The sequence below is a fragment of the Dreissena polymorpha genome, chromosome 7 (assembly GCF_020536995.1).
Source record: "Dreissena polymorpha isolate Duluth1 chromosome 7, UMN_Dpol_1.0, whole genome shotgun sequence".
Classification (NCBI taxonomy): domain Eukaryota; kingdom Metazoa; phylum Mollusca; class Bivalvia; order Myida; family Dreissenidae; genus Dreissena; species Dreissena polymorpha.
Genome location: NC_068361.1, coordinates 51,941,879 through 51,967,349, shown reverse-complemented (window position 1 = coordinate 51,967,349; position 25,471 = coordinate 51,941,879). Strand labels below are relative to the sequence as shown.

At 35.8% G+C, this 25,471-nt stretch overlaps 1 protein-coding gene across 3 annotated transcripts in view; it reads left to right on the top strand.

Moving 5' to 3' along the window:
• The window catches only part of LOC127837512 (folylpolyglutamate synthase, mitochondrial-like), a 41,224-nt gene that overhangs the window by 9,290 nt on the left and 6,463 nt on the right, over positions 1-25,471 (top strand). For 2 of the 3 annotated variants that reach the window (XM_052364665.1, XM_052364662.1), the window contains exons 2-7: positions 15,737-15,868; positions 21,592-21,710; positions 22,132-22,246; positions 23,979-24,118; positions 24,506-24,608; positions 25,334-25,411. In XM_052364665.1, coding sequence (XP_052220625.1) covers positions 15,749-15,868; positions 21,592-21,710; positions 22,132-22,246; positions 23,979-24,118; positions 24,506-24,608; positions 25,334-25,411 — 675 coding nt within the window. In that variant the 5' untranslated portion in view covers positions 15,737-15,748. Of the gene's footprint in view, positions 1-9,269; positions 9,391-15,736; positions 15,869-21,591; positions 21,711-22,131; positions 22,247-23,978; positions 24,119-24,505; positions 24,609-25,333; positions 25,412-25,471 lie in introns of those variants that run through there. The other variant, XM_052364664.1, reaches the window with a different exon arrangement.

Genomic DNA, 25,471 nt, shown 5'->3' with positions numbered 1-25,471 from the left:
ACACTTATTTATATTTATGGTCAAGGTGGTGTTAGTGGATGAGGTGTCCGCCTAGCGATTGGGAGTTTGTAGGTTTGCTCCCTATTCGGGGAGCATTATCTCCTCCATAGACACCAAGTACTGGTGCTTCCCAGGAAACAGACTTGAAAATGTCCATATCTGCCTAAAAGGGTGCATGGCAGGATACATAGATAGATACATATATTGACCCATTTCAGGAGTCAAAATAAACCTCAATATGGCCATGATTAATTAGAATAGACTCCATTTCTCTTGATTCAAATATTACATTTTCATTGTTTATAATTGGAGATAGATATTTAACAATGCTTTATTCGCCATGAATAAGAGTTGAATTTGGTCAGCAAAAACATAGACAATATCAAAATTTCACTTTACATGCAGAGTGCCATTGAATCAATCAAAAGAAATCTTAATACATGTATGTTAACATTACAATAATTGCTTAAATATCTTCATGTCGAAATTCATCATGATTGAGTACATACAGCATATTCATGCAGTGTTTTAAAGTTGAAAAATCACATACATTTATTGCCATAATTCAGCCTCCTTTTGGAAGTAAAAGAAACAGTATGTCGACATAAAAAGATGCTTTTTGTATGCATCTGTATTTTAATTTCAAAAATAAAAATGAACAAAACAAAATTATTGTCAACAAATCCAAAAAAAAAATCAATAGTGCTGATGTTGATTTCAATTGAGTGTATTTTTGCCTAAATAATTTAGTAGATAGAAGTGTTTTCTAATGTTCCTCCTTGACCATGTTTTTTGCAAGACTTGTTATATATCAAAATGAATACAAAGTCTGGTTTCATGATTCTGACTCTGTCAACAAAAATGAAATTGGCTGCAATATTTGGTCAACAAAAATAAAATTGGCTGCAATTTTTGTTTCTGTAAGTTATTAAAAATAGTAAGTTAATTAACTAGGTTTATCTGAGACTTTAAGTATTATAACATTGCTGACATCTGTGATGTAAAAAATAACATTTTAACCTTTAAGACTAAAATTCTTTGGGTTTTGGAATTAACATTTGCAATCACACATTGTTTTTGAGATGTTTTTTATTTTCTAATGATACATCAGAGATTTCTAGTAAGTGGAAAACGTAGCAGGAAAAAAGCGGGATCTCTGACAGTGTCCTTACTAACAAATTGATATTAATAATCCACTTTTTGCTTGATTATCACAAGTGGCACTGGCTTCAGTTGCATGTTAAATCAGTGTTCTGCCTTGGATGCGACCTTGTGTCATTGGCACACAAAAAAGATTTGTCCCCACCGGTTGACCGTATATGGGTCCGCGGGCCCACAGGAATTAAGAATAAAAACTAATAGATTCAATGTGTAAGTCGGTAAAAAAATAGAGTGAATGCCTAACTAGAACTAATTACAGGGTTTTTTATCTGATTTTGGGGAAAGGGCAGGGCACGAATTTAACTTTTCTTTCTACTAGCAAAACATTGCGAGCAGCTAAAATACCAGCTCGCAAAATCAAAAACATTCTCGAAATTTTGCTGGAAACATAAATTAAAGCAAGTTTGGACATTTCTACTATTAAAACTAAATAAAATATGACCTCAACCACAAGTTTTGGTGTTATATATGAAGTTCTTTTTCCCACTTTTTCACTATTTTAGTGGAAGAATTTAATTTCCGTTTTTTTCTCTCAACTCAACGGTTAACTTTGTTTTATATTTCGTATTGTTATTCCAATCTGTGGGCAAAAAGAAACTAGTTATTTTTCGCTTTGACGACATGACTGTTCAGGTTTTTTGTCTTTTATAGTGAACATGTGTGGATAATCGACTGTTTCATTATCTTTGTACCAATTCCATTCACATATATGTACTATAAGTATACCAGTCTACATACAAGGTGCGAGCTTCCGCATATGGGTATTCGGACGTTCTATTAATTGACCTGCGGTTTAGCATTCACAACGTCGAGCGCATTTAGCAATATGACTCTTTTTTTCACTATTTCACGCGCAAAAAAATTCCAGTGGCTTAAAACTTAACTCGCAATCGGTATTTTTCTCTCGCATTTTGCGAGTGTGCGAGTGTTAATATCGAGCCCTGAAGGGCCTGGCCTTTTTTGAGGGGAAAATAATCTTACGAAACGCTGGATTTTGGGGAAAAAATTGAGCGAAACGCCGGAGTTTGGGGAAAATAAAGAAGTCTTAAATAATCAATTTAACATATTTTACTGTTTTTAAAACAAATACAAGGCAACAGATAATTTAATTATGAAATATTTTTCTATTTTCTACGCTGGATCAGGTTGACTTATATATTAAAAGGTTAAAAAAAAAGGTTTTTTTTGGGAGTGGAAAATGAAATCTAGGAGAAAATTTACCAGCTGAGGGAAAAAAAATCCCAGGGAAAAGGGCCGATTGTCAGCGGGTCACAAAGAAGGACAAAAAAAGCCTGAATTATTTCATTGAATGTGACGTCATTTCGCAGCCAATGGTTAATTTACTTTCATAGCGCTTTCTTTCATATGTAAGTTGAGATTATAACAACCAATCAGATGTCAAGAAAATTTCCACAGCTATCAAAATGGCGGAAAGTGATCGGTCGAAGAAAACAAAATCGATTTTGATGTTTTTTCCTCTGTAAAGTTGAATTAGAAAATATGATGATAATAATAACACCCCAACTAGTCAAAATATCGTTCAGCCATGACGAAAAAAAGTCTGCCCCTTAACGTGAAAGCAAACTGGCTTCGACAATTTTCTTTGTTACTGTTTGACAACAAAACTACATGCCGTTTGTGCATTAAGCACTAAAAAAAGAAAACGCCTTTAAATTACTATCGGTAATTCTAATTTGAAAGGGAATTCCAAGCCGATGAAGACAGATTTAGAAGTAGACATTACATACCTGTAACTGTTCAAAATTTTTATAAAAGGTTGACAATTTTTCGACAGTTTAAAAAAGTTTTAAAACATTCAAGTTTGAATTAGAACGTTACATCCATTCCTGTGGGCTGACTGTAGGAAGAAATCAAGCCCGTTCAAGAGTGCATTTAAGAGGTTATTAGTTTCTGAAAATTTAATTCTGCTACAAATATATTCCTGTGTTCCAAGATCTTTCCCTTTTGTCCCCACTTTTTTAGCTTACCTGAGCACAATGTGGCAGTGCTCATGGTAAGCTTTTGTCATCGCTTTTTGTCCATCGAGCGTCATGCTGCGTCAACATTTGCCTTGTTAACTCTCTAGAGGCCACATTTATTGTCTAATCTTCATGAAATTTGGTCAGAAGATTGGTCTCAATGATATCTTGGATGAGTTCGAAAATGGTAACGTTTGCTTGAAAAACATGGCTGCCAAGGGGCGGGGCATTTTTCCTTATATGGCCATAGTAAAATCTTGTTAACTCTCTAGAGGCCACATTTATTTCTGATCTTCATGAAACTTGGTCCGAAGATTCATCTCAGTGATATCTTGGACGAGTTTGAAAATGATGTCGGTTGGTTGAAAAACATGGCCCCCAGGGGGCAAGGCATTTTTCCTTATATGGCTATGGTGAAACCTTGTTATTACTATAGAGGCTACATTCATTGTCCAATCTTCATGAAATTTGGTCAGAAGATTGGTTTAATTATGATATCTTGGATGAGTTCGAAAATGGTCAGGTTTGCTCGAAAAACATGGCTGCCAAGGGGCGAGGCATTTTTCCTTATATGGCTATACATGTATATTGCTATGGTAAAATCTTGTTAACTCTCTAGAGGCCACATTTATTGTCCGATCTTCATGAAACTTGGTCAGAAGATTCATCCCAATAATATCTTGGACGAGTTCGAAAATGATGCCGGTTGGTTGAAAAACATTGCCGCCAGGGGGCGGGGCATTTTTCCTTATATGGCTATTGTAAAACCTTAAAACTCTAGAGGCTACATTTATTTTCCGATCTTCATGAAAATTTGCTCAGAAGATTTGTCCCAATGATATCTTGGATGAGTTCAAAAAAGGTAACTTTTGCTTGAAAAACATGGATGCCAAGGGGCCAGGCATTTTTCCTTATATGGCTATATATGGCTATAGTAAAATCTTGTTAACACTCTAGAGGCAGCATTTATTGTCCAATCTTCATGAAACTTGGTCAGAAGATTCATCCCAATAATATCTTGGACGAGTTCGAAAATGATGCCAGTTGATTAAAAAAAAAACATTGCTGCCAGGGGCGGGGCATTTTTCCTTTTATGGCTATAGTAAAACCTTGTTTACACTCTAGAGGCCACATTTATTTTCCGATCTTCATGAAACTTGGTAAGAAGATTTGTCCCAATAATATCTTGTTATCTCAAGTGAGCGTCTTTGGGCATTTCAGGCCCTCTTGTTTTATTTGAAAAGTTCCTTTTAAATAGAGTCACTGGAAACTAAGCTTTTAGGTAGTTACCCTTCTAGCGGACACATTTATCATTCATTTGTGATGAAACTTGATTAGAATGTTTATCTGGACTGTATTTTGGTTGAGTTTAAGTCTGGGTCACATGCTTCCAAAAATAAGACCACAAGGTCAAGTTTTAGAATTAATGTGTTAACATTTTAGGTACAGCATGTTTGACTAGATTTTTGATGAAATTTGTCAGACTGTTTATTGAGAGAATATCTTGGCTGAGTTTGACACTTGGTCACTTGCGTAAAAAATTATGTGTCCAGGTCAAATCTTAAAAACCTTGTTACCTATTTATTTAGGACTCAATTTTATTGAAACTTGTACAGAATGTTTGTCTTGACCATTCTAGCCCTAGTTTCAATCTGGGTTTAGTGTGAACAAAACTGGGCCACCAGGCAAACTCTTAGCAAAACCGTGTTGCATGTACCACACTATAATAACATTTATTACTATATGTTGATGAAACTTGATTCATAATGTTTATCTTGATTTTTTTTTATAGTTCAAACCTAGTTCATAGCACTTAAACATTAGGTCACATGGTGAGATCTTTGAAAAAGCTTTTAACCACTAAAGATGCATGATTTATAATTCAAATTTTAAGAAACTGGGCCTTGGCAATATATGGGCTTTATTGTCCCCGCCTGGTTTCACCGGAGGGGACTTACGGTTTTCGCTCTGTGCGTCTGTTAGTGTGTGAGTCCGTCTGTTTATCTGTCACACTTTTCTAGATCCTGTGATAACTTTGAAACTTCTTCATATTTTTCATGAAACTTGAAACATGGATAGATGGCAATATTGACATTATGCACGTCATTTCATTTTGTTCCTACGTCAAAAATTCTGGTTGCTATGGCAACAAATAGACCAGAAATACTGCTGAAAATGGTGGTTTTCTGGATCCTATGATAACTTTAAAAGGTCCTCATATTTTTTCATGAAACCTGAAACATGGGTAGATGGCAAAATGGACATTATGCATGTCATTTAATTTTGTTCCTATGTCAAAAATTATGGTTGCTATGGAAACAAATATAAACAAAATTGACAATGATGGAATTTCAGACTGTAATGGTGGAGCCTGTAGGGGACATATATTGCTTGGCAATAGTCTTGTTTTTATCTGAGTTATGTGCATACAAAACTAGGTCACTAGGTCAGGTCTTAGAAAAACCTTGTTACCACACTTAAGGCCACAGGTATGATTCCTCATCTATGACAATCTTGACAATATCTAGAATATGAGTTAAAATCTTGGTATCTTGCATCCAGCCACTTAAGAGTGAAATTGACTTTACTCTACTAAATGAAAAGATTGTCAGCACAAGTGAGACATTTAATTAAACATTTTATATCTTCCCAACAAAAGTATGGCAAATAATTTATTAACGCAGGTATTTCCTTAGTAACAGGCCAATTCTAGGTGGGCACCCTAGCAACCCTGATGTGTTGGCATCTTTCCTATCAATCTGTTCAGTCATCATTTTTATAGGAAAACATAAAACTTTTAAAGAAATTTGGATATAAATCAATAAATAAATATTCTTTTAGACTAATAAACACAAAAATACTGTTAAAACGTGAATATTTGCATAATTATTGGTATTTACTTATTTTTTACCTGAATTTAATTTTTCCCTAACAAAATAATAAATTCACATGTTTTTAACCAAAATACAACATCTATGTTATAGATTTTTTTAAATAAGCATATCTAACCTAAGCTTTAAAAAAGCCCCATTTTCCCTGAAAGCAGCCTATATAATTATACATATTGCTTTGTAACATTAGTGTGAGCAAAGCCACTCAAACCATGTTTGGGATTAGGTTGAACCGTTGATTTATGCAAATAAATATTTTAATATTGTGGTGGTAGTTGAATTATTCGATATAACTTAAAAATGTGTTATACATGTATAATATAATGTAACTATTTGAGTTAGTGGGTCTAACCAAATATAAAATGTATTGGGTGCTGGCATAATAGTAAAGTTATCATGTTAATATTTGAGTTTGTGGGGCTAACCTTATAAAATGAATTGGGTGCAGGCATAAATTAGTAAAGTAATCCAAGGAAACAAATAAATTCAATTATCTTTCTCATAGTATACCAATCAAATTCTGGTTCTACCTTGAAAGGAATACTTAAAGTAACATAAGTACTCAAAATCAACGAATATTTCGCAAAGTATTTTTTAAAATAAAGTTTACCCATAAACAATCAGTGTTCCTTATAGCAATAGCCAAAATTTCAACGCTTGATGTGGTATGGTAACATAGATTTAACGAGATACAAAATGCTCATGTTTGATTTTTTGTGGCACTACATGTATATATATTCAATTTTAACATCTTGCAATGATATCTATTCATACAACACAAGAGCACTAACTTGGTACATTAACATGTGTTGAATATATTGTCCCACAAAAAACAAAAAAGCATTTTGTATCTTGTTAAATTTAAGTTACCAGACCACATGTAGCGATGAAATTTTGGCTATTGCTATAAGGAACATTGATTTTTGTGTGCTAACTTTATTTTTCGAAATATTGTAGGGAAATATTCGTTAAATTTTGAATGTTCACGGGCCTTTAAGTGTTTAAAATGGTTATGGCTTACAGAACAATCAAGCTTGAAAATTATTAAATAAATTTTTAACTTTGAAATAAAATAAATATCTATTCATGCTAAGATAAGTATAAAGTTCAATACTCTTTTATCACCTTTCATTTTAACAAATGATCCACACTTTTCGTAGTATTGTGCCCTCGACCTTAGCCATGAGCATGGCAGAATGTTCTAAAAATGTATAAAGTTGTTTTAAAATGTCTATGATTAAAGATCGAAATATCTATCACATTTCTCAATGAAGTTTGTATTAAATCGAAACTTGCGGGTTGTCACTGTCATGAAGTTTAGATGACATAACCAGTGATTCTTTTGGCCCAATTTGGAAAAGTACCGGTACCAGCCCAATAGGAAAAAATTAGTACAAACAAAACAAAAATTTGGAAATTCTTGTCATGGAATGTTCAGATTGGAAAATAGGTGTTTTTTATTTGTTGCTAACAAATACTTTAAAATTGATAAGTAAGTGCTGTAAAGTTGTCAAATATTATATTGACTTAGGTTCAAGCCATATAGAGCTGCATTAGGACATTTACTTAAAGATGCATTTTATTTTCTCACAAAAAATAATTGTTTGTTTTTTTTAAATCTTTAATCGGGATTTTTTCTCTGACAGCAAGACAATCGTGGAAAATTTTTAGTTTTTTTCCCCATTGGGATACAAATGTTTTTCTGTACTTAATAAAAAAAAGAAAAAAATCGCTGCATAACGTTTAAGACAAGATTTATTAACCATTTCCTGATTAATTTGCCCTTGAACATAGATTATTTGGAGGTAGAGTCATGTTTATGACAAGCTCTTGTTTAGTTTGAAGCAGGATATAAAGCATCATGTATGCATGTTGAGGAATATAGCCGGATGTTGTTGTACAGAAACATGTTTTTAGTATTATGTAACTTCTTTCTCGGTAAACAGGATTCATTTATGTTAACTCTACATACACTCCCCATGTTTGTAATGACACTTTTATCTCTGTTAACTTGTGTGAACTGTGCTGATGGAGGGTCCGATAGACAAATAAAGGAGATTGAATGTAGATTATTAAAACGACAACTGCAGTTATAGTGATCTTCTGCACATTATTATAAGTGTTATATTTTGTCTTGCAATAATGTCACATTTATATTAATTTCAGTCCTATCAATGTTTTATTCTAATTTTTGTTGTCTTTTCAAAATATTTAAAAAAAAATGTTTTACTCTGTTGATGATTAAGTTGGAATGTGTCATGATTCAATGCATGCAGCAATTAACAAATACCAGTATGAGAAATAATACTATCATGGTCATTTTTTACAACGTAAATGAGAACATCACAATCACAATCAAGAAAAAGATCAGCGTTTATGTTAGCCAGGGCTTTTTTCTTGATTTTAGGATAGGGCTTGGCCTCCTTTTTTTTGGAAAAAATATGGACAACACTGAAAAATGCAAAACAAATCCACATAAAAGTAAGCTTGAAATTAGGGGAACTTGGATCATTTTAAAAGAAATTCTCTAAAGGGGAAAGGGCCTGTTGAACACCCTGTCCTGCTAGCTGCTGCTAAATGCTCTGGTTGAGGTAAAGGTCTCCAGGCAAGTACACTGTTATTTTCTGTGTAGATTGCTAATATGTGAATTTAGTTCACCTAAATTTATTTGAGACAGTTTTGATAATCTAATTTCTTGGTATGCTGGTCAAAGTTCTTGTTTTAATGTTTTAATGTAAACATTATCAGCTGTTAGCTTACTTAAACTTATTATACTGCACATATTTAAACTTCAAATATGTCTTTGTGATTTTTAACAAGGTTTTTCGAAGAAAAACAATTTGTTATTAGATTGGCAAAAGTTGGCGGGCGGGTGGGCTGGTGGGCAGGCGGGCAGGAACAAGCGGACCATAACTTTGTTGTTCATCTGTGAAAGATTTTAAAGCTCTTGTTCTAGATATTAAAATTAGTGTAGATTATTCAAAATTGGTAAATTTATTGTGAAATGATGACGCTATGATTTCCACAAAAATGTAAATCCATTTAGAAATTGTTCTGAAAAGGTGAAAAAGCTTTAAATGAACCAAAAAATGTGTTTCTTTTAGGTAAATTATCAATTTTGATCCACTCAGAAAAATTAATTTCTCTTATCACTTCTGAATTAAAGTGGATAATCTACCAAAACCAACCAATGTCCTCTGTGAAAAGGTAACCGTTGATAGGTGGTTAGTTGTATCCTGTTTCATCGGGCTTTCTTACCTATATAATCACATAATGTTCACAATCTAGAATGCTTCATTTGGTAAACACATTGTTGACAGTGGGCTTGAATATCTTAAATTGATAAAATGAGTTACGAAGTAAGTAAAATTTTATTCAACACATAGCTTCTTTTACATTTATTTTTAAATTTTAATAGCTGTACTTTGATTGTATTTGTATTTAAATTGTTAGAAGTATACCTATCTTGAATGAACGATTACTGTTACACTTAAGTTAAGAATAATTAACATATAAATCAGTGATGATGTGAAGTTAGTTGTACTATGAATTAGGTTAGAACTTATTATGTGTTTAGATTGTTATTCTCTTAAGCTGTTATTTTATTAGTCTGTTATTTAGAGACCTTTTCACAGATTAACTCTTTCCCACTCCTGGGCACAGTAAAAATGGCTATGTGCAAACAGCACAGAACCAGAACAGCCTGCGAGAAACTCACAGCCTGTTCATGTGTTATGCTGTTTGCTGTTTCATCCGTATCCAAGGCTTGGATATGAAGCCTTTAAAACTTGAATCTTGTAAGAAAATTCTATAATTAAATGTAATTTCTAAGGGACTACAAAGTCGTCAAAATATGTATCTAAGTGGTAATGGGTTAACACTTTGAAATGTCTTAATTAGAACATAATTTATTGATTTAACAGGGGATTACTGAAGGATTTGACATCCACTTGCTTAGAGGTTCAAGCGTAATTACAACTTATGCATAATTTTTTCCAAATATTCTACATGAATAATTTAATATGTTTTATTAATTTTAGGATCAGTTCCAATACTTTTACTCTAGAATGTTACAATTTAGAATTAGGGGAAAAAAGCTTCAAAGAACTGCTTTTGCATGATTCAACAATGTTTATATTCTATTCTGTCCAAACACTATTTTCATCAAAATAGAGGCTTATTAAATTCACCGTAACTAATGATAGTGTTACCTTTTATTCTTCTTCCAGCATTGTTTTCATGAGGTTCAGAATGTTAATTTGTGTGGTCCTTTTTCTACATCTCTGTCAATCAATGCAATTTGGGCTTAATAAATGCAAGTTTGGCAAATAAATATTAGAAAAACCATTGTCTTTTGTTTGTGATTCCATGTTCACCATGTAGGATTGATTTCTTTACAGACCACAGTTTGATTGGCTAATAGCATACACATTAAGAAACTAAATCAAATGGTCAAACATTGATATTTACCCATAGCAGATAATGACTTTTACTTCACAGAAAGGAACAATTATAGTAATGTCACTATGATAAAAGGATTAGTCTGACATGCCACCTGCTTGTGAAAATAACTTGCCCTTAGGAATTTTAAGCCATCATAGACAAGTGGGCGCCCACTGAAGTAAGTCACTGTAAAGCTCCATTCCTATACAGATGCTGAGTCATTACACTGATCATATCTGGTACAATCCGGCATATGAACCGTGTAGATGATGTGAAGCTCAGTTTTGATCCCTGTAGGTACTGGAACCTAGGAGAATGGCTTTGAGGCTTCGGGAGGCCAACACAGCAGCTTTGAGAAGCTCAAAACTGCTATGTTGATCTGTGATTTTCTGGGAAGATGGCAGAATGGTTTGTGCAGCTGCAATATAGCGATCGGGGAGTATCTATGCCTTGGTTGCGACTGTGTACGTCTTGCCAGTATGGAAACAAATTTTAGACAGCAGGCAGGTATACGGTTTTCTCAAGACTCAGGATTTCAGTGGAAATTTGAAATTCACTTATTCACTTTTGTCTGGGCTACCAATAATACAACATAGACAATGAGATGACAAATGAGGACAAGCTGCCATGGCGATGAGATGCCAACTTATACTGAACATTAAGCTCAGGTTGTAATCAGTATCCTGATTGCTAAAATGAAGCTACAACAGAGAATTAGGGAAGTGGTGAAACAGATTGTAAATACGAGGGTGAATAGAATGAAAAGGCCAACCATCTGGGTCAGAAAATGGCTCACCAGAAGACCAGGCCTGGGTCGATGTGCACCACTGAAGGACAAACTGAAGAAAGAAGCCAGTATGGGTTTCTTAAATTTGCTGCACATTAACTATCAGATATGTTAAGAGATCTTGACATGCATTGGGCACAGAATTAAGCCAAAGAGGTCAAACTACAGGAAGCCTCTGACAACTGGCATGAAGTGGGCAATAACATTGTGGTATCTAGCCACAGGGAACAGCTACCACTCTCTGATGTATGGTTACCGGGTTGCACACAACACCATCTCCAAGATCATCCGTCAGGTCTGCTATGCGAATTACTTGTTGACTTTGCTGACAAACTAGTTCACTGTCTTGAAACACCAGACGAGTGGAAAAACGTTTCCAAGTAGTTTGGCAATGGATTGCAGCTGCACAACTGAGCTTTTGCATAGGATGGTTTCTATTCCATAATTCTCATGGCCTAGGTAATGGTCTACAGAGGAAGTAAGAACCAATAGATCAAGTGTTAAACAACAGTGAGCTGAAGAAAACCATCAACAATAGAGTGTTGGGCATACCTGATCCTCAACCTTTACAGAATGACAAATAACCAATCCCATTGTACATTATTAAGGATCAGACAGTCCCGCCTCGTGCCAAATACACAATTTGGGACGACCTTTTGTTAACTGGAAGGCCTATTATGACATGACATTTCATGTTGGCTTGCATTTTGATGTTTTAGCTTTGTACACAAAATATGAGGCTACACTTTTTGGGTCTGATTGCAAAAAGATGGAATCACCAAAATTGAACCTTATTGCACACAGTCTATTGGTACTCTGGGGAAGATCGTCTTTGATCAGTATGGCTGCTATGTTCGCCTGTTTTGTTTTCTTGTAGGTCCAGGATGGTGCATGTAGATGCCATTTTGGTCTGTTTTTATCAGGTGCTGCTGGTGTCTTTGCTGTATTGGTCTGTTATTGTACATAACTGTGTTGGAAATGTCCTGGAAAGTCTGTGTGGTCACTGTGATTGCATTCTTCTGCTCTTTTTAGCTCAACTAAGCACAACGTGCTCATGGTGAGCTTTTGTGATCGCCTTTTGTCCTTCGTCAGTCGTCCGTTGTCAACATTTTGCCTTGTGAACACTCTAGAGGCCACATTTATTGTCTGATCTTCATGAAACTTGGTCAGAACATTTGTCCCATTGATACCTCAACTGAGTTCGAAACTGGGTCATGCTGGGTCAAAAATAAGGTAAAAAAAAAGAAAAACCTTGTGAACACTGTAGAAGTCACATTTGATGCCAAATCTTCATGTAACTTTGTCAAAATGTTTGTCTAAATGATATGTTGGTTGAGTTCAAAATGGTTCCCGTCCGTTGAAAAACATGGCTGCCAGGGGACGGGGCAGTATTCCTTATATGGCTATAGAGAAACCTTGTGAACACTCTAGAAGTCACAATTATTGCCCAATAATCATGAAACTTGGTCAAAACATTGGTTTCATTGATATCTCGGATCAGTTCGAAAATGGTCCAGATCAGTGAAAAAACATGGCCGCCAGGGGGCGGGGCAGTTTTCTCTATATGTATATAGTGAAAACATCTGAACACTCTAGAAGTCACATTTTTGGTCCAATCTTCATGAAATTTGGTCAGAACATGTGTTTTCTGGAAATGACGGTTGAGTTCAAAAATGGTCCAGATCAGTGGAAAAACATGGCTGCCAGGGGGTGGGGCAGTTTTCACTATATGTATATAGTGAAAATATTTCAAGTTGTGATAAGCCATAATGTTAAAGAAAGATAACCTGTACATGATTTCTAATAGTTAACTCCCTTGTATAAACCTGGGACTTCTTTTATAAAGTGTGATGTACATAAAGACAGTAGTTTGCATGCAATTTAATAAACCTATGTCATAAAATAACTGTACATGTACTAATGCACTGTAGAGCCTTATCTGTGATCTTATCTGATAAGCCAAGTTAACCTACTGTGTTTTGGTGTATTTAGCAGACTACTGTGCTATGAAACTTTAACCATTGCAACCTTGTTATTTGGCATTTTCTAAATTAGAAAGACTCTTTTGATTGAAATAACTTTTGTAAATTCTTCTTATTTTTACATTTGAGTCACTGGAGTTTTCCACTCTCCATAAATTGTGTTCTTTAGATTAAGTAAGACTTATTTTATAAACTAAATTTTTGAAGCAACTTCTAGACTAACAGTAAATAATATTTAAACGAAGTTTAGGGGGGTATATAGGAGTGAGCTTGTCGGTCCGTCGGTCTGTCGGTCAGTCTTCGTCCGCTCTCTCAATTAAATAGTTTTCATCCGATCTTCACCAAACTTGGTCAGAAGTTGTATCTAGATGATATCTAAGCTAAGTTCGAACATGGGCCTTGCCGGGTCAAAAACAAGGTCACGGGGTCACTTAGTGCGTTTTAAACATTCAGCATGTTGTCCACTCTCTAATTCAAGTAGTTTTGATCTGAGCTTCACCAAACTTGGTCAGAAATTGTATCTAGATCATGTCTAGGCCAAATTCAAACATGGGTCATGGCAGGTCAAAAACTAGGTCAAAAGGTCTCTTAGTGCGTTTTAAAATTGATAATGGTGTCCGCTCTCTAATTCAAGTAGTTTTCATCTGATCTTCACCAAATTTGGTCAGAAGTTGTATTTAGATGATGTCTAGGTCAAGTTTGAATATGGGTCATGCCGGATCAAAAAGTAGGTCACTGGGTCACTTAGTACGTTTTACACATTCAGCATGGTGTCTGCTCTCTCATTCAAGTAGTTTTCATCCGATCTTCACCAGTGCATATTCAGTGTATCTAGATGATGTGTAGGTCAAGTTTGAACATGGGCCATGCAGAGTAAAAAACCAGGTCACGGTGTCACTTAGTGCATTTTAAACATAAGGCATTGTGCCTGCTGTTTTTTGTGAAGACAACATGCAAAGTATTCTGTGTCAATGCGGCATGTGGGGGTATTCGTAAGTCTGTGACAAAGCTCTAGTTATATCAGTATTTTTGACAGATTGTGAACTTCTTTTTACATTTATTAAGGTATTTGCTATATGTTCATTTTAATGATGCGTAGATTCTTTAGACTAAAGTTAGTTATTTTCATTAAAGCTGCTTTTGTTTTCACTTATATATTAATTCTTTGAGTGTTATCAGGCGTATCTGACTGGACGCCTTTAGTTAATTGAATTACAACCAGTAAGTGTGTTAGAAATAAGCGTTCTTTAATTAGGCTCTATAAATATTTCCGTATAACATAAGTTCTCACAATGTTACATAACTCGTAACTGTCCCGTGACCGATTCACTTGCGTAAGCAAACGAGACAGCACTACCACAGTTGTTTATAGTAAAGCATTGTGAATACTTTAGTCATAGTTTTAGTTCAATCTGAATGACACTTGCTAATCTTCACACATGGTGACAATCTTTATGAGCATATTTTTTGCTCATGGTGAACTTTTGTGATCACCTTTTGTCAATTGTCTTGTCTTCCGTTGTGCGTCATGAATATTTGCCTTGTTAACACTGTAGAGGCCACATTTATTGTTGGATGTTCATGAAACTTTGTCAAAGAATTTGTTCCAATAATATCTTGGATGAGTTCAAAAATGGTTCCAGTCTGTTGAAAAACATTTCCGCCATGGGGCCATTTGTTGTTCATTCTTCATGAAACTTGGTTAGAACATTTGTTCTATTGATATCTTTGGCTGCAAAGAACAGGTCATTTCTTTTTATCTCAGGTGAGTGACTTGGCCTTTCAGGCCCTCTTGTTTGTTTGTTGATGCCTTGTTGTCACCAGGGTGATATTCTTTAAAAGTCTGTTTACGCCAAAGCATCCCTGAATTCCACAGATGGGCCCTGATCATGCTCTCGGTGTATCCGAAGGAGGCGGGACTGCCAGATCCATCAGTGCTTATTTGTCCATGGGACTGGAGCTTTAAAGTGCATCTAAACCATCTCAATATCATCCATGATTCAACAATCAACTCACCTGAGTCTTTTTGAGAACATTATTTTAACAGGGCCCTCAATCTATTAAATCTGCCGCCGAAAATCGGCGGCAGTCCCCCACCTGAAAAGTATACTTTTTTCCCCTTTTTGGGGAAAAATTCCCCCCCCCCCCAAAAAAACCCCTTTCCCCCAAAGAAGTGTGAGGGCGCTGTTTTAACCACCGGTCTTTTTAATTTATCTATGACTATGAATGTGAATCAAAATAAAAAATGTTAGTTTGGTTTCATCCATTGAATTTAGTCATTTGCAATTGGCACAATTGCTTAAAAAGTTTCATGGATTGTTCATTTTGATATGAAATGTATGCATTTAAAAGTTTTATTAATCCTACGTAAACAATTCCTTAATTTATGTCACTCTTTCAAATTAAAATTTCTTTAACATGATTATTTCTTACCACAAGCTGTAGCTTTTAAAGATAACAGGTAGATTGCAGAGCATACGTTTTGTTGTCCAGGATGCCGTGAAGATGTTGAACACGCTGCAGACCAATGCACAGACCATTGAGAAAATCCGACAGGAACGAGACAAGAATGCCCACCTGAATATTCCCCGTATGCTGAACTACGCCTCACGTGTTGGAATACAGGTAACTAAATATAAGGTCAAGGTCGTGTGGTGGGTATGGTTTCAGTCTTGTAATCATGGATTTAATCCAAACACTGGGAGTGTTTTCAAGATCTCATTCAAAGACATTATCAATTATATGTGTTTGTCTCACAAACAAAGTCTAGGTAAAGGGAAATGTCCAGTGTTTTTTTGCAACATTTGAGGATTGGGCTGTGGCCCTTTCAATCAGAGGGAAAAAATCGTGCAATTGTGACGTTTGGCAGATTTGTGTTGATGTTTTTTTGCTAACAAATACTTTAAAATTGATAATGTGCTTTTAATATTGTATTTAAGGAGGTTTAACTTATACAGTCAGATAGGGAGATTAACTAAAAGTTGAGATTGATTTAAAAATTAATACATATGCCATTGAGAAATTTAGCTAGTGAAAAAATATCCTTTTTAAGGTTGGGAATGGGGTCAAATTTTGGTCCCAAATTTAAAAAAATCCAAATCCTATCATATTCATCGAAGTTCTTACAAATCAAATTGTCAATGAAGCAATTTTTAGCTCGACTATTATATATGAAATATATATAGTGGAGCTCTCCTTAGTAACTCACCCTGGCGTCACTGTGCAAATGTTAAAGTTTGCGTACCATGCACCCCCATTATTTCCTATGTCCCTTGACATATTGCTTGAATATTTTGCATACTTCTTTACCAACATGACCCCAACCTATAAACAAGAGCAGACAACTGTATTTAGCATTTTGTAAGATTTATGGTCATTTTTCACTTAGAATTATATTCTATGTTAAAGCTTTTCCATATAGAATATGCATATTATTGTTAAATCTATGTTAAAGTTTGCATACCATCTAAAATATTGTCAATGTCCCTTGAAATATTGCTTTCATATTTTGCAAACTTCTTTACCAATATGACCCCAATCTATAAACAAAAGCAGACAACTGTATCAAGCATTTTGTAAGAATTTTGGCCCTTTTTTGTCTTAGTAACTGAATATTTAGTTAAATTTTGTGTTTACATCCACTTGACTTCTAAAGTATCAAAGCGATTGCTGTCAGTCTTAAAATATTTACTTATTATCACGAGGGTACTGTAACTGGCAAGTTCAAGTGACCTTTGAATGACATTGGCTCTCAAGGTCAAAATATTAAATTTTAGTTAAATTGCCATAACTTCTTTATTTATGATCAGATTTTATTAATACTTTGACAAAACAACACAACACTTACATGACCACAATGGACTCCACCAAAACAATACCCCAAGCTCCAACCCAGAATCCCTGCCCCCCCCCCAAAAAAAATAATTTTTGAAAATATTTATTAACTTTATTTTTGAAGGACCATCCAAACTTCCAACCCAAGCTATTGCTATCAAACTTGAAATAAAATCTTATTAGTTTGTTTTATGTCTTGACAAATGTTCAATAGATTGTAGAAAATATACTTTAACTATTACCGTGACCTTATTGAATAATTTGAACTATTTCCCCATGATGGCTTACGTTATACTGTCAAGCACTCAAATAGTCGAGCGCGCTGTCCTCTGACAGCTCTCGTTATCTATTTTATCCTTATGATCATTCAGGAGACGCCGGTTATTTACTTTGAAAATTTCCCGTTCCAGTTTCCAAACTTTTCAAAACAACAACCTGTAAAGTAAAATACTCATGTTACCGTATAGCTGGCCTCGCGCAAGCCTGCGGCTTGCTCTTTGAGCTCGCTATTATACCACCCTTCACGGGTAGTCCATATTAATGTACTCCCATATGCACCCTTTCATAAATGCAATCGCAGTTCTGTGCAGAGATTCCTTGAGCATCACTAAACAGATATCATTCATTACCAATTAAGGAAAGCGATGAATTAACTTCAAAAACACATTAAATTTACCTGAATGGCAGCCAACGGTGGTTATCCTGTGCATGTAATCTACAAAAGCATGAAGATGTTTCAACACTCTATTCTTGCTAATATTTTCATTTTGAAAATAGGAACAGTGTAAATGTTTGACATCGTTATCAACTTATGTTACATCAAATATCACTATGTGCAAAAGATTGGTGTTCTGCGACCTAACCGATAGTGACACTTTTAGTGGACAACATTACCACAGTTTTCCAATATGGTGGATAGAGCATAAGCAAGAATAACAAAGTAAATAAAAAGCAACTATTTCTTGCTTTAATGGTACCATTTGCATGAGTTTGTGCTTAAGACAGGTAAACGTTGATAAGTCTTTGCACACTGTGTCGTGCTCAGCGCAAAGGATGTATCATTAAGAAATTTCGGACTACTCTCTATATGTTCAAATGACACAAATTGTTTCCCAGTTATAATTACCTGTTAAAATCCAACTCGCAGAATTTCAGGGTCAGTACTCGTTATCTAAATCGTTCGGGGGAATATATAATTAAATATTGACAAACACTGTTTTGCTTTCAAGATGAGAAAACAAACAAATAGAATAGTGTCACAAAAAGAGGAAAATCGTTAAATTATCCAACCACAAATGTTTGCCGTACATGGTCAGCACGTCTAGAAATTGTTCCTAAACGCCTGGATAGGCTGCCGTTATTTACAAGTTTGCTAATTTGAATAGAATTTTGTGCTAAAATTTGCTATTTACAATTCGCGATGAGATTTTTAATGACCCTTGTCATGCAAAAATGGGTCTTATCCCATATGCGCCCATCTTATGTGTTGTCGACTCAGCCTGCGCATCTCTCAGACTGGGTAGGAGATACATAATGAGACCATAACACATTGGTTGATTTTATAACGACAGCATCATCTCTGACCAGACTGCGCAAATGCACATATTGGTCTTAAGATTCGATGGCCAAAACGCGTTTGACCAATTTTCCCATGACGCGGCTGTGAAAGTGTGATTTAAATGTGTCAAAAGAAAACTGCGTGTAAATCAAATATTAACATACGATATATTTTGATGGTGACGAAATATTCTCATAATAAAGCATGTGAGGACACATATGATGGGCACTCCCATAGTATAATTTTTAGCTCACCTGAGCACAATATGCTCATGGTGAGCTTTTGTGATCGCTTTTTGTTCGTCGTCCGTCGTGCGTTGTTCGGCATCAACATTTGCCTTGTTATCTTGGATGAGTTGGAAAATGGATTAACGTTTGCTTGAAAAACATGGCTGCCAAGGGGAGGGGCATTTTTCCTTATATGGCTATATATGGCTATAGTAAAATCTTGTTAACTCTCTAGAGGCCACATTTATTGTCCGATCTTCATGAAACTTAGTCAGAAGATTCAACCCAATAATATCTTGGATGAGTTCGAAAATGATGCTGGTTGGTCAAAAAACATGGCTGCCATCAGGGGGCGGGGCATTTTTCCTTATATGGCTATAGTAAAACCTTGTTAACACTCTAGAGGCAACATTTAATGTCCAATCTTCATGAAATTAAGTCAGAAGATTGGTCTCAATGATATCTTGGATGAGTTCGAAAATGGTAATGTTTGCTTGAAAAACATGGCTGCCATCAGGGGGCGGGGCATTTTTCCTTATATGGCTTTATATGGCTATAGTAAAATCTTGTTGACACTCTAGAGGCCACATTTATTGTCCGATCTTCATGAAACTTAATCAGAAGATTTATCCCAATAATACCTTGGAAGAGTTTGAAAATGATGCCAGTTGGTTGAAAAACATGGCCGCCAGGAGGCGGGGCATTTTTCCTTATATGGCTTTAGTAAAACCTTGTTAACACTCTAGAGGCCACATTTATTGTCCAATCTTCATGAAATTTGGTCAGAAGATTGGTCTCGATGGTATCTTGGATGACTTCCAAAATGGTAACGTTTGCTTAAAAAACATGGCTGCCAATGGGCGGGGCATTTTTCCTTATATGGCTACAATATATGGCAATAGTAAAATCTTGTTAACTCTCTAGAGGCCACATTTATGATCTGATCTTCATGAAACTTGGTCAGAAGATTCATCCCAATAATATATTGGACGAGTTCGAAAATGATGCCGGTTGGTTGAAAAACATGGCTGCCATGGGGCTGGGCATTTTTCCTTATATGGCTATAGTAAAACCTTGTTAACACTCTAGAGGCCACATTTATTTTCGGATCTTCATGAAATTTGCTCAGAAGTTTTGTCTCAATGATATTTTGGATGATTTAAAAAATGGTAATGTTTGCTTGAAAAACATGGCTGCCATCAGGGGGCGGTGCATTTTTCCTTATAAGGCTAATTATGGCTATAGTAAAATCTTGTTAACACTCTAGAGGCCACATTTATTGTCCGATCTTCATGAAACTTAATCAGAAGATTTATCCCAATAATATCTTGGATGAGTTTGAAAATGATGCCAGTTGGTTGAAAAACATGGATGCCAGGGGGCGGGGCATTTTCCTTTATATGGCTATAGTAAAACCTTGTTAACACTCTAGAGGCCACATTTATTTTCCGATTTTAATGAAACTTGGTAAGAAGATTTGTCCCAATAATATCTTGTCATCTCAGGTGAGCGACTTTGGGCCTTTCAGGCCCTCTTGTTTATTGCGTTGTTTTTATACCAAAAACTATTCAGGTAAGAGATTGCAAATTAGTCGAGTTGTATTTTATTTAAAGCAGAGAAAGGAAAGTACATCACTATACAATTATTGCACATTACTTATCATGCCCCCCTTCGAAGAAGAGGGGTATATTGTTTTGCTTATGTCGGTCCGTCCTTTGGTCCGTCCGTCTGTCCGTCCACTAGATAGTTTTGGCTCAAGAACGCTTATGCCTAGGATCATGAAACTTCATAGGTACATTGATCATAACTTGCAGATGTCCCCTATTGATTTTCAGGTCACTAGGTCAAAGGTCAAGGTCACAGTGACTCGAAATAGTAAAATGGTTTCTGGATGATAACTCAACAATACTTACGCCTAGGATCATGAAACTTCATAGGTATATTGATCATGACTAGCAGATGGACCCCTATTGATTTTCAGGTCACTAGGTCAAATGTCAAGGTCACAGTGACTTGAAACAGTAAAATAGTTTCCGGATGATAACTCAAGAATGCTTACGCCTAGGATCATGAAACTTCATAGGTACATTGATCATGACTGGCAGATGACCCCTATTAATTTTCAGGTCACTATGTTAAAGGACAAGGTCACAGTGACTGTTAACAGTAAAATGGTTTCCTGATGATTTCTCAAGAATAATTTAGCCTCGGATCATGAAACTTCACAGGTACATTGATCATGACTAGGAGGTAACCCCTATTGATTTTCACGTCACTAGGTCAAAGGTCAAGGTCACAGTGACAAAAATGTATTCACACAATGGCTGCCACTACAACTGACAACCCTTATGTGGGGCACGCATGATTTACAAACAGCCCTTGTTACAGAATAATGTTTCAAAATCCACAAGAAAATTCTGGTAAAGTACTAGGGTTTTTGCAACATAAGAATTTTCAAATATCAGGGAATGGCTGCTATGTGCATTTGCATATACGTTTATTCAAACCAGCTTGTATTAAACCTTTTCAGGCATTGAGGAAGTCCTAAATGTTTTTTTCAGCAATATAATTTTTACAGTTTCTTTCTTACCAGGATCATGTAATGTTGAGTTGGAAAACGATGTCCTGATACTTTCGCATTTTCAGGAGCACCCTAATGGAGACATGGTCAAAGTGCATTTGTGTGTGTACTTCCACAAAATGGGGAATGTTTTTGTTTTGCATTCCAGGAGAGCGACATGAGTCGTCTGAATGTGATTCACATCAGCGGCACGAAGGGCAAGGGATCAACATGTGCTTACTGCGAGAGTATACTGCGTCACCATGGCTACAAGACTGGTTTCTACAGGTATTTGTGGTTATGGTTTTCGGAGTTTTGTCCTTCTGCAACAAAGTTTCGTACTAATTACTTGTTTTATAAAGTGTACAAAAAATGTATTGAACAATGTTTCATTTGTTAATTAATGATAGTGCTTTTAAGTCTTGACAAAATGGAAATATTTCAGAGATACGCTATAAATTATTTAAAACGTGAATATACCAAAAAAATGTAAAGATCACAGTCTTTTAATTAGGCAGCATAACATTTTGTGTAAACCTAGAAATGAGAATGTTGATAACATAGTGATTGTTTATCATTTCAATGTTATCCTAAAACTTTCTTTGCTGTTTTAATTTAATGTAGTAATATATAGAAATTAAACATTTTAAATACACACAGATGTTAAAAAAATATTTTGGTATAATCTGTGCTCTACTTATTTTGCCAGTTCACCACATCTTGTCGAGGTCAGGGAGCGGCTCAATGTTGGAGGACAGCCGATAGAGTCTGAAAAGTTTGCCTCATATTTCTGGGAAGTTTATCATAAGCTGGATTCCACAAAGGTTTGCAACAATCATATGAGCCTCTCTCTGGGAAAACTGCTTAATGCATGTGCTTAAAGTCGTTCTAGATTAGCCTGTGCAGTCAAAATAGGCTTAGCATGGACAAGAGGTTCTGCCTAGACTAAATGTGTCTTGTACTGTGAAAGCTGGTCATAATGCATGTGCGTAAAGTGTCGTCCCAGATTAGCCTGTGCAAGCCGCACAGGCTAATCAGGGACGACCCTTTCCGCTTAAACTTGATTTTCGGTAAGCAGAGACTTCCTTCAAACTTAGAAAAAAAGCGGAAAGTGTTTCCCTGATTAGCCTTTGCGGACTGCACAGGCTAATCTGGGACGGCACTTTACGCACAAGCATTAAGCCCAGTTTTCTCAGAACAACACACATATTTTCATAAAGACTGCACAGGCTTATCTGTAAAAACACTTAACAAATGTGCAAAACTGATTGTTATAATCTTATGAGTGTAATTTTGTTCCAAAAAGATTGTACTGGTCACATTTGCATGTAATCAGTTTGATGGACGTGATGATATTTGTATGCCCCCCACAGTGTGGGATGCGTTAAGTATCGCACTAACCTGTCTGTCCATATGTCTTTACGTTGTTGAAGCTTGTGTTTTTCAACTCCTCTTTAACTATTGGGTTGATCTCACTAAAACTTTCCTGGGACTAAGAACCAGGAATTGATGTCTTTGGGGATATTGAAAGAACGCTCCCACAATTGGGCTCAAAGCTGTTACCTCCAAGTAGATAGGCAGACACTATATCCACTACACTCAAACTTTTAAACTTGATGACTTGTGATAATAAAAAATACATCTTTCACTTGTGGCTGCGCCACTCTTGAAAATATTATTTTATATGATCACTCGTTATATAAAACAGATATTCCATCGAATCCAACAAATATCCTCTATATAGTTGATATAAAGATTTCCCATTTTGTCCTCATATTCAATGTTGTTCAGTACAATTCTCTCGTCGTGTCATGTGACCACCCTACGTCACATGACTTGCTAAACCGACCATCAGCATTGTTGCTGCTCAGTTCTCTCCTCCTGTCACGTGACCATCCTACGTCACATGACTTGCTAAACTGACCATCATCAATGTTGCTGCTCAGTTCTCTCCTCCTGTCACGTTACCATCCTATGTCACGTGACTCGCTCAACTGATCAGCACATCCTTGATTAAGACTGTGACATAGTTGAAATATTCGAGTAAGCAAATATTGCTCTGAGTTATGGAATTTATTGACTCAAATTATGAATCCAGAGCAAGATAACAACCTTCATAGTTTTAAAGTTGATTGTTTTATGACATATGATTATAAAGCTGATTGCTATGTAACATAGGAATATGAAGTTGATTATGTGACAGGAATACATGTAAACAATGATTGTTATATGACATATGAATATACAGTTGATTGCTGTGTGACAGGAATATAAATTTGACACTAAGTTGACATAGGAATATTAAGTTGACTGTTATATGACATAGGAATATAAAGTTGACTGTTATATGACATAGGAATATAAAGTTGATTGCTATGTGACATAGGCATTTATATTTGATTGCTGTGTGACACAATAATTAATATTTGACTGCTGTGTGACACAGGAATATTACGTATGAGACATAGGCATATACAGTTGATTTCTTTGTGATATAGGGATGTACAGTTGATTGCTTTGTGACATAGGAATTTAAATTGATTGTTATGCCATAAGGATGCTGGTGATGGAACAATGCCCAACTACTTTGGTTTCCTGACTGTGATGTCCCTGTATGTGTTTCTACAAGAGAAGGTGGATGTAGCTATCATGGAGGTGGGAATCGGAGGGGAGTACGACTGTACCAACATGATCAGGTAGGGAGGTGGGTTTTCATGGTTTGCTATGTTATCATTATTCCCCCGAGGAAGGGTTCATAACTCCTATCCTATATTATATTTTATTTATGAGAGCATGTTTGTTTGGTATAATAAATAAATATTATAGCCGTATTTCTGGGTATAGCTATATTTCTTCCGAGTGATGAGTAATGTCAACTTTGGCAGACATCACTCTCCTCATGTTTGCAATATTTACTATACCCATGAACTAACTATAATGTTTATTTAATATGGAGTTCTTAAAAGTAGGAATTAGATAAGAAGATTTTAATCAATTTGCAATTTACGTCTGTATGTGTGCAAATATAGTTTAGATCAATATTTCTTAGCTGCTGATGTTAAATAACGTCCCATTTTGTTCAGGAATCCCGTGGTGTGCGGAGTGACATCTTTGGGGCTTGATCACGTCTCCATTCTGGGGTCAACTATAGACAAGATTGCCTGGCACAAAGCAGGCATATTCAAGGTATTCTTGGGACCATTGCTTTCAGATATGAGCCTTTCGGGAAACTGGGCTAAATGCATGTGAGTTAAGTGTCGTCCTGATGAGCCTGTGCAGTCGAGCCTTGCATCGACCTCTACCTTTTGATGAGGTTTGAGGTCACTGGGGTCAAGGTCACCGAGGCTAATGATAGATTTTTCTGTCACGCTTTTGTTACCTTTTCTCATAGCGCCTTCAATACTTTACCGTTCTCTTACATATTTGCCTTGTAGGTACCATGCATGGACCGCTACCTTTTGATGAGGTTTGAGGTTACTGGAGTCAAGGTCAATGAGGCTAATACTAGATTTTCCTTCATGCTTTTGTTACAGTTTCTCATAGCGCCTTCAATACTTTACCGATCTCTTACATATTTGCCATGTAGGTACCATGCATGGATCTCTACCTTTTGATGAGATTTGAGGTCACTGGGGTTAAGGTGAAGGTTACCGAGGCTAATAATAGATTTTTTTTAGGTGGTTATTAACACATAGATTGACATCATCGCAGCGCATCATCGGGGAGCATCCATCAGTTTCACTGATATTCTTGTTTCTTGATGCTTTTCTCCATATATTATGGATATTAGATAAAAGTATAACTAATTATTTGTGAAAAGTGTGAAAATGCATTCCTTATTAAGTGTATATATTCATGGAAAATATTGTTGATGCACCCATTTAAATCTTGATGTATTTTATTATATTCAGCCTGGAGTCCCAGCTTTCACTGTTCCGCAACCTCCGGAAGCCATGAGAGTGCTGGCGGAAAGGGCACTGGAGAAAGGGGTACGTTGTCTGTTAGCTCACCTTTATGTGGTTGAGATTTAAGTTCGCTTTCAAGATGAA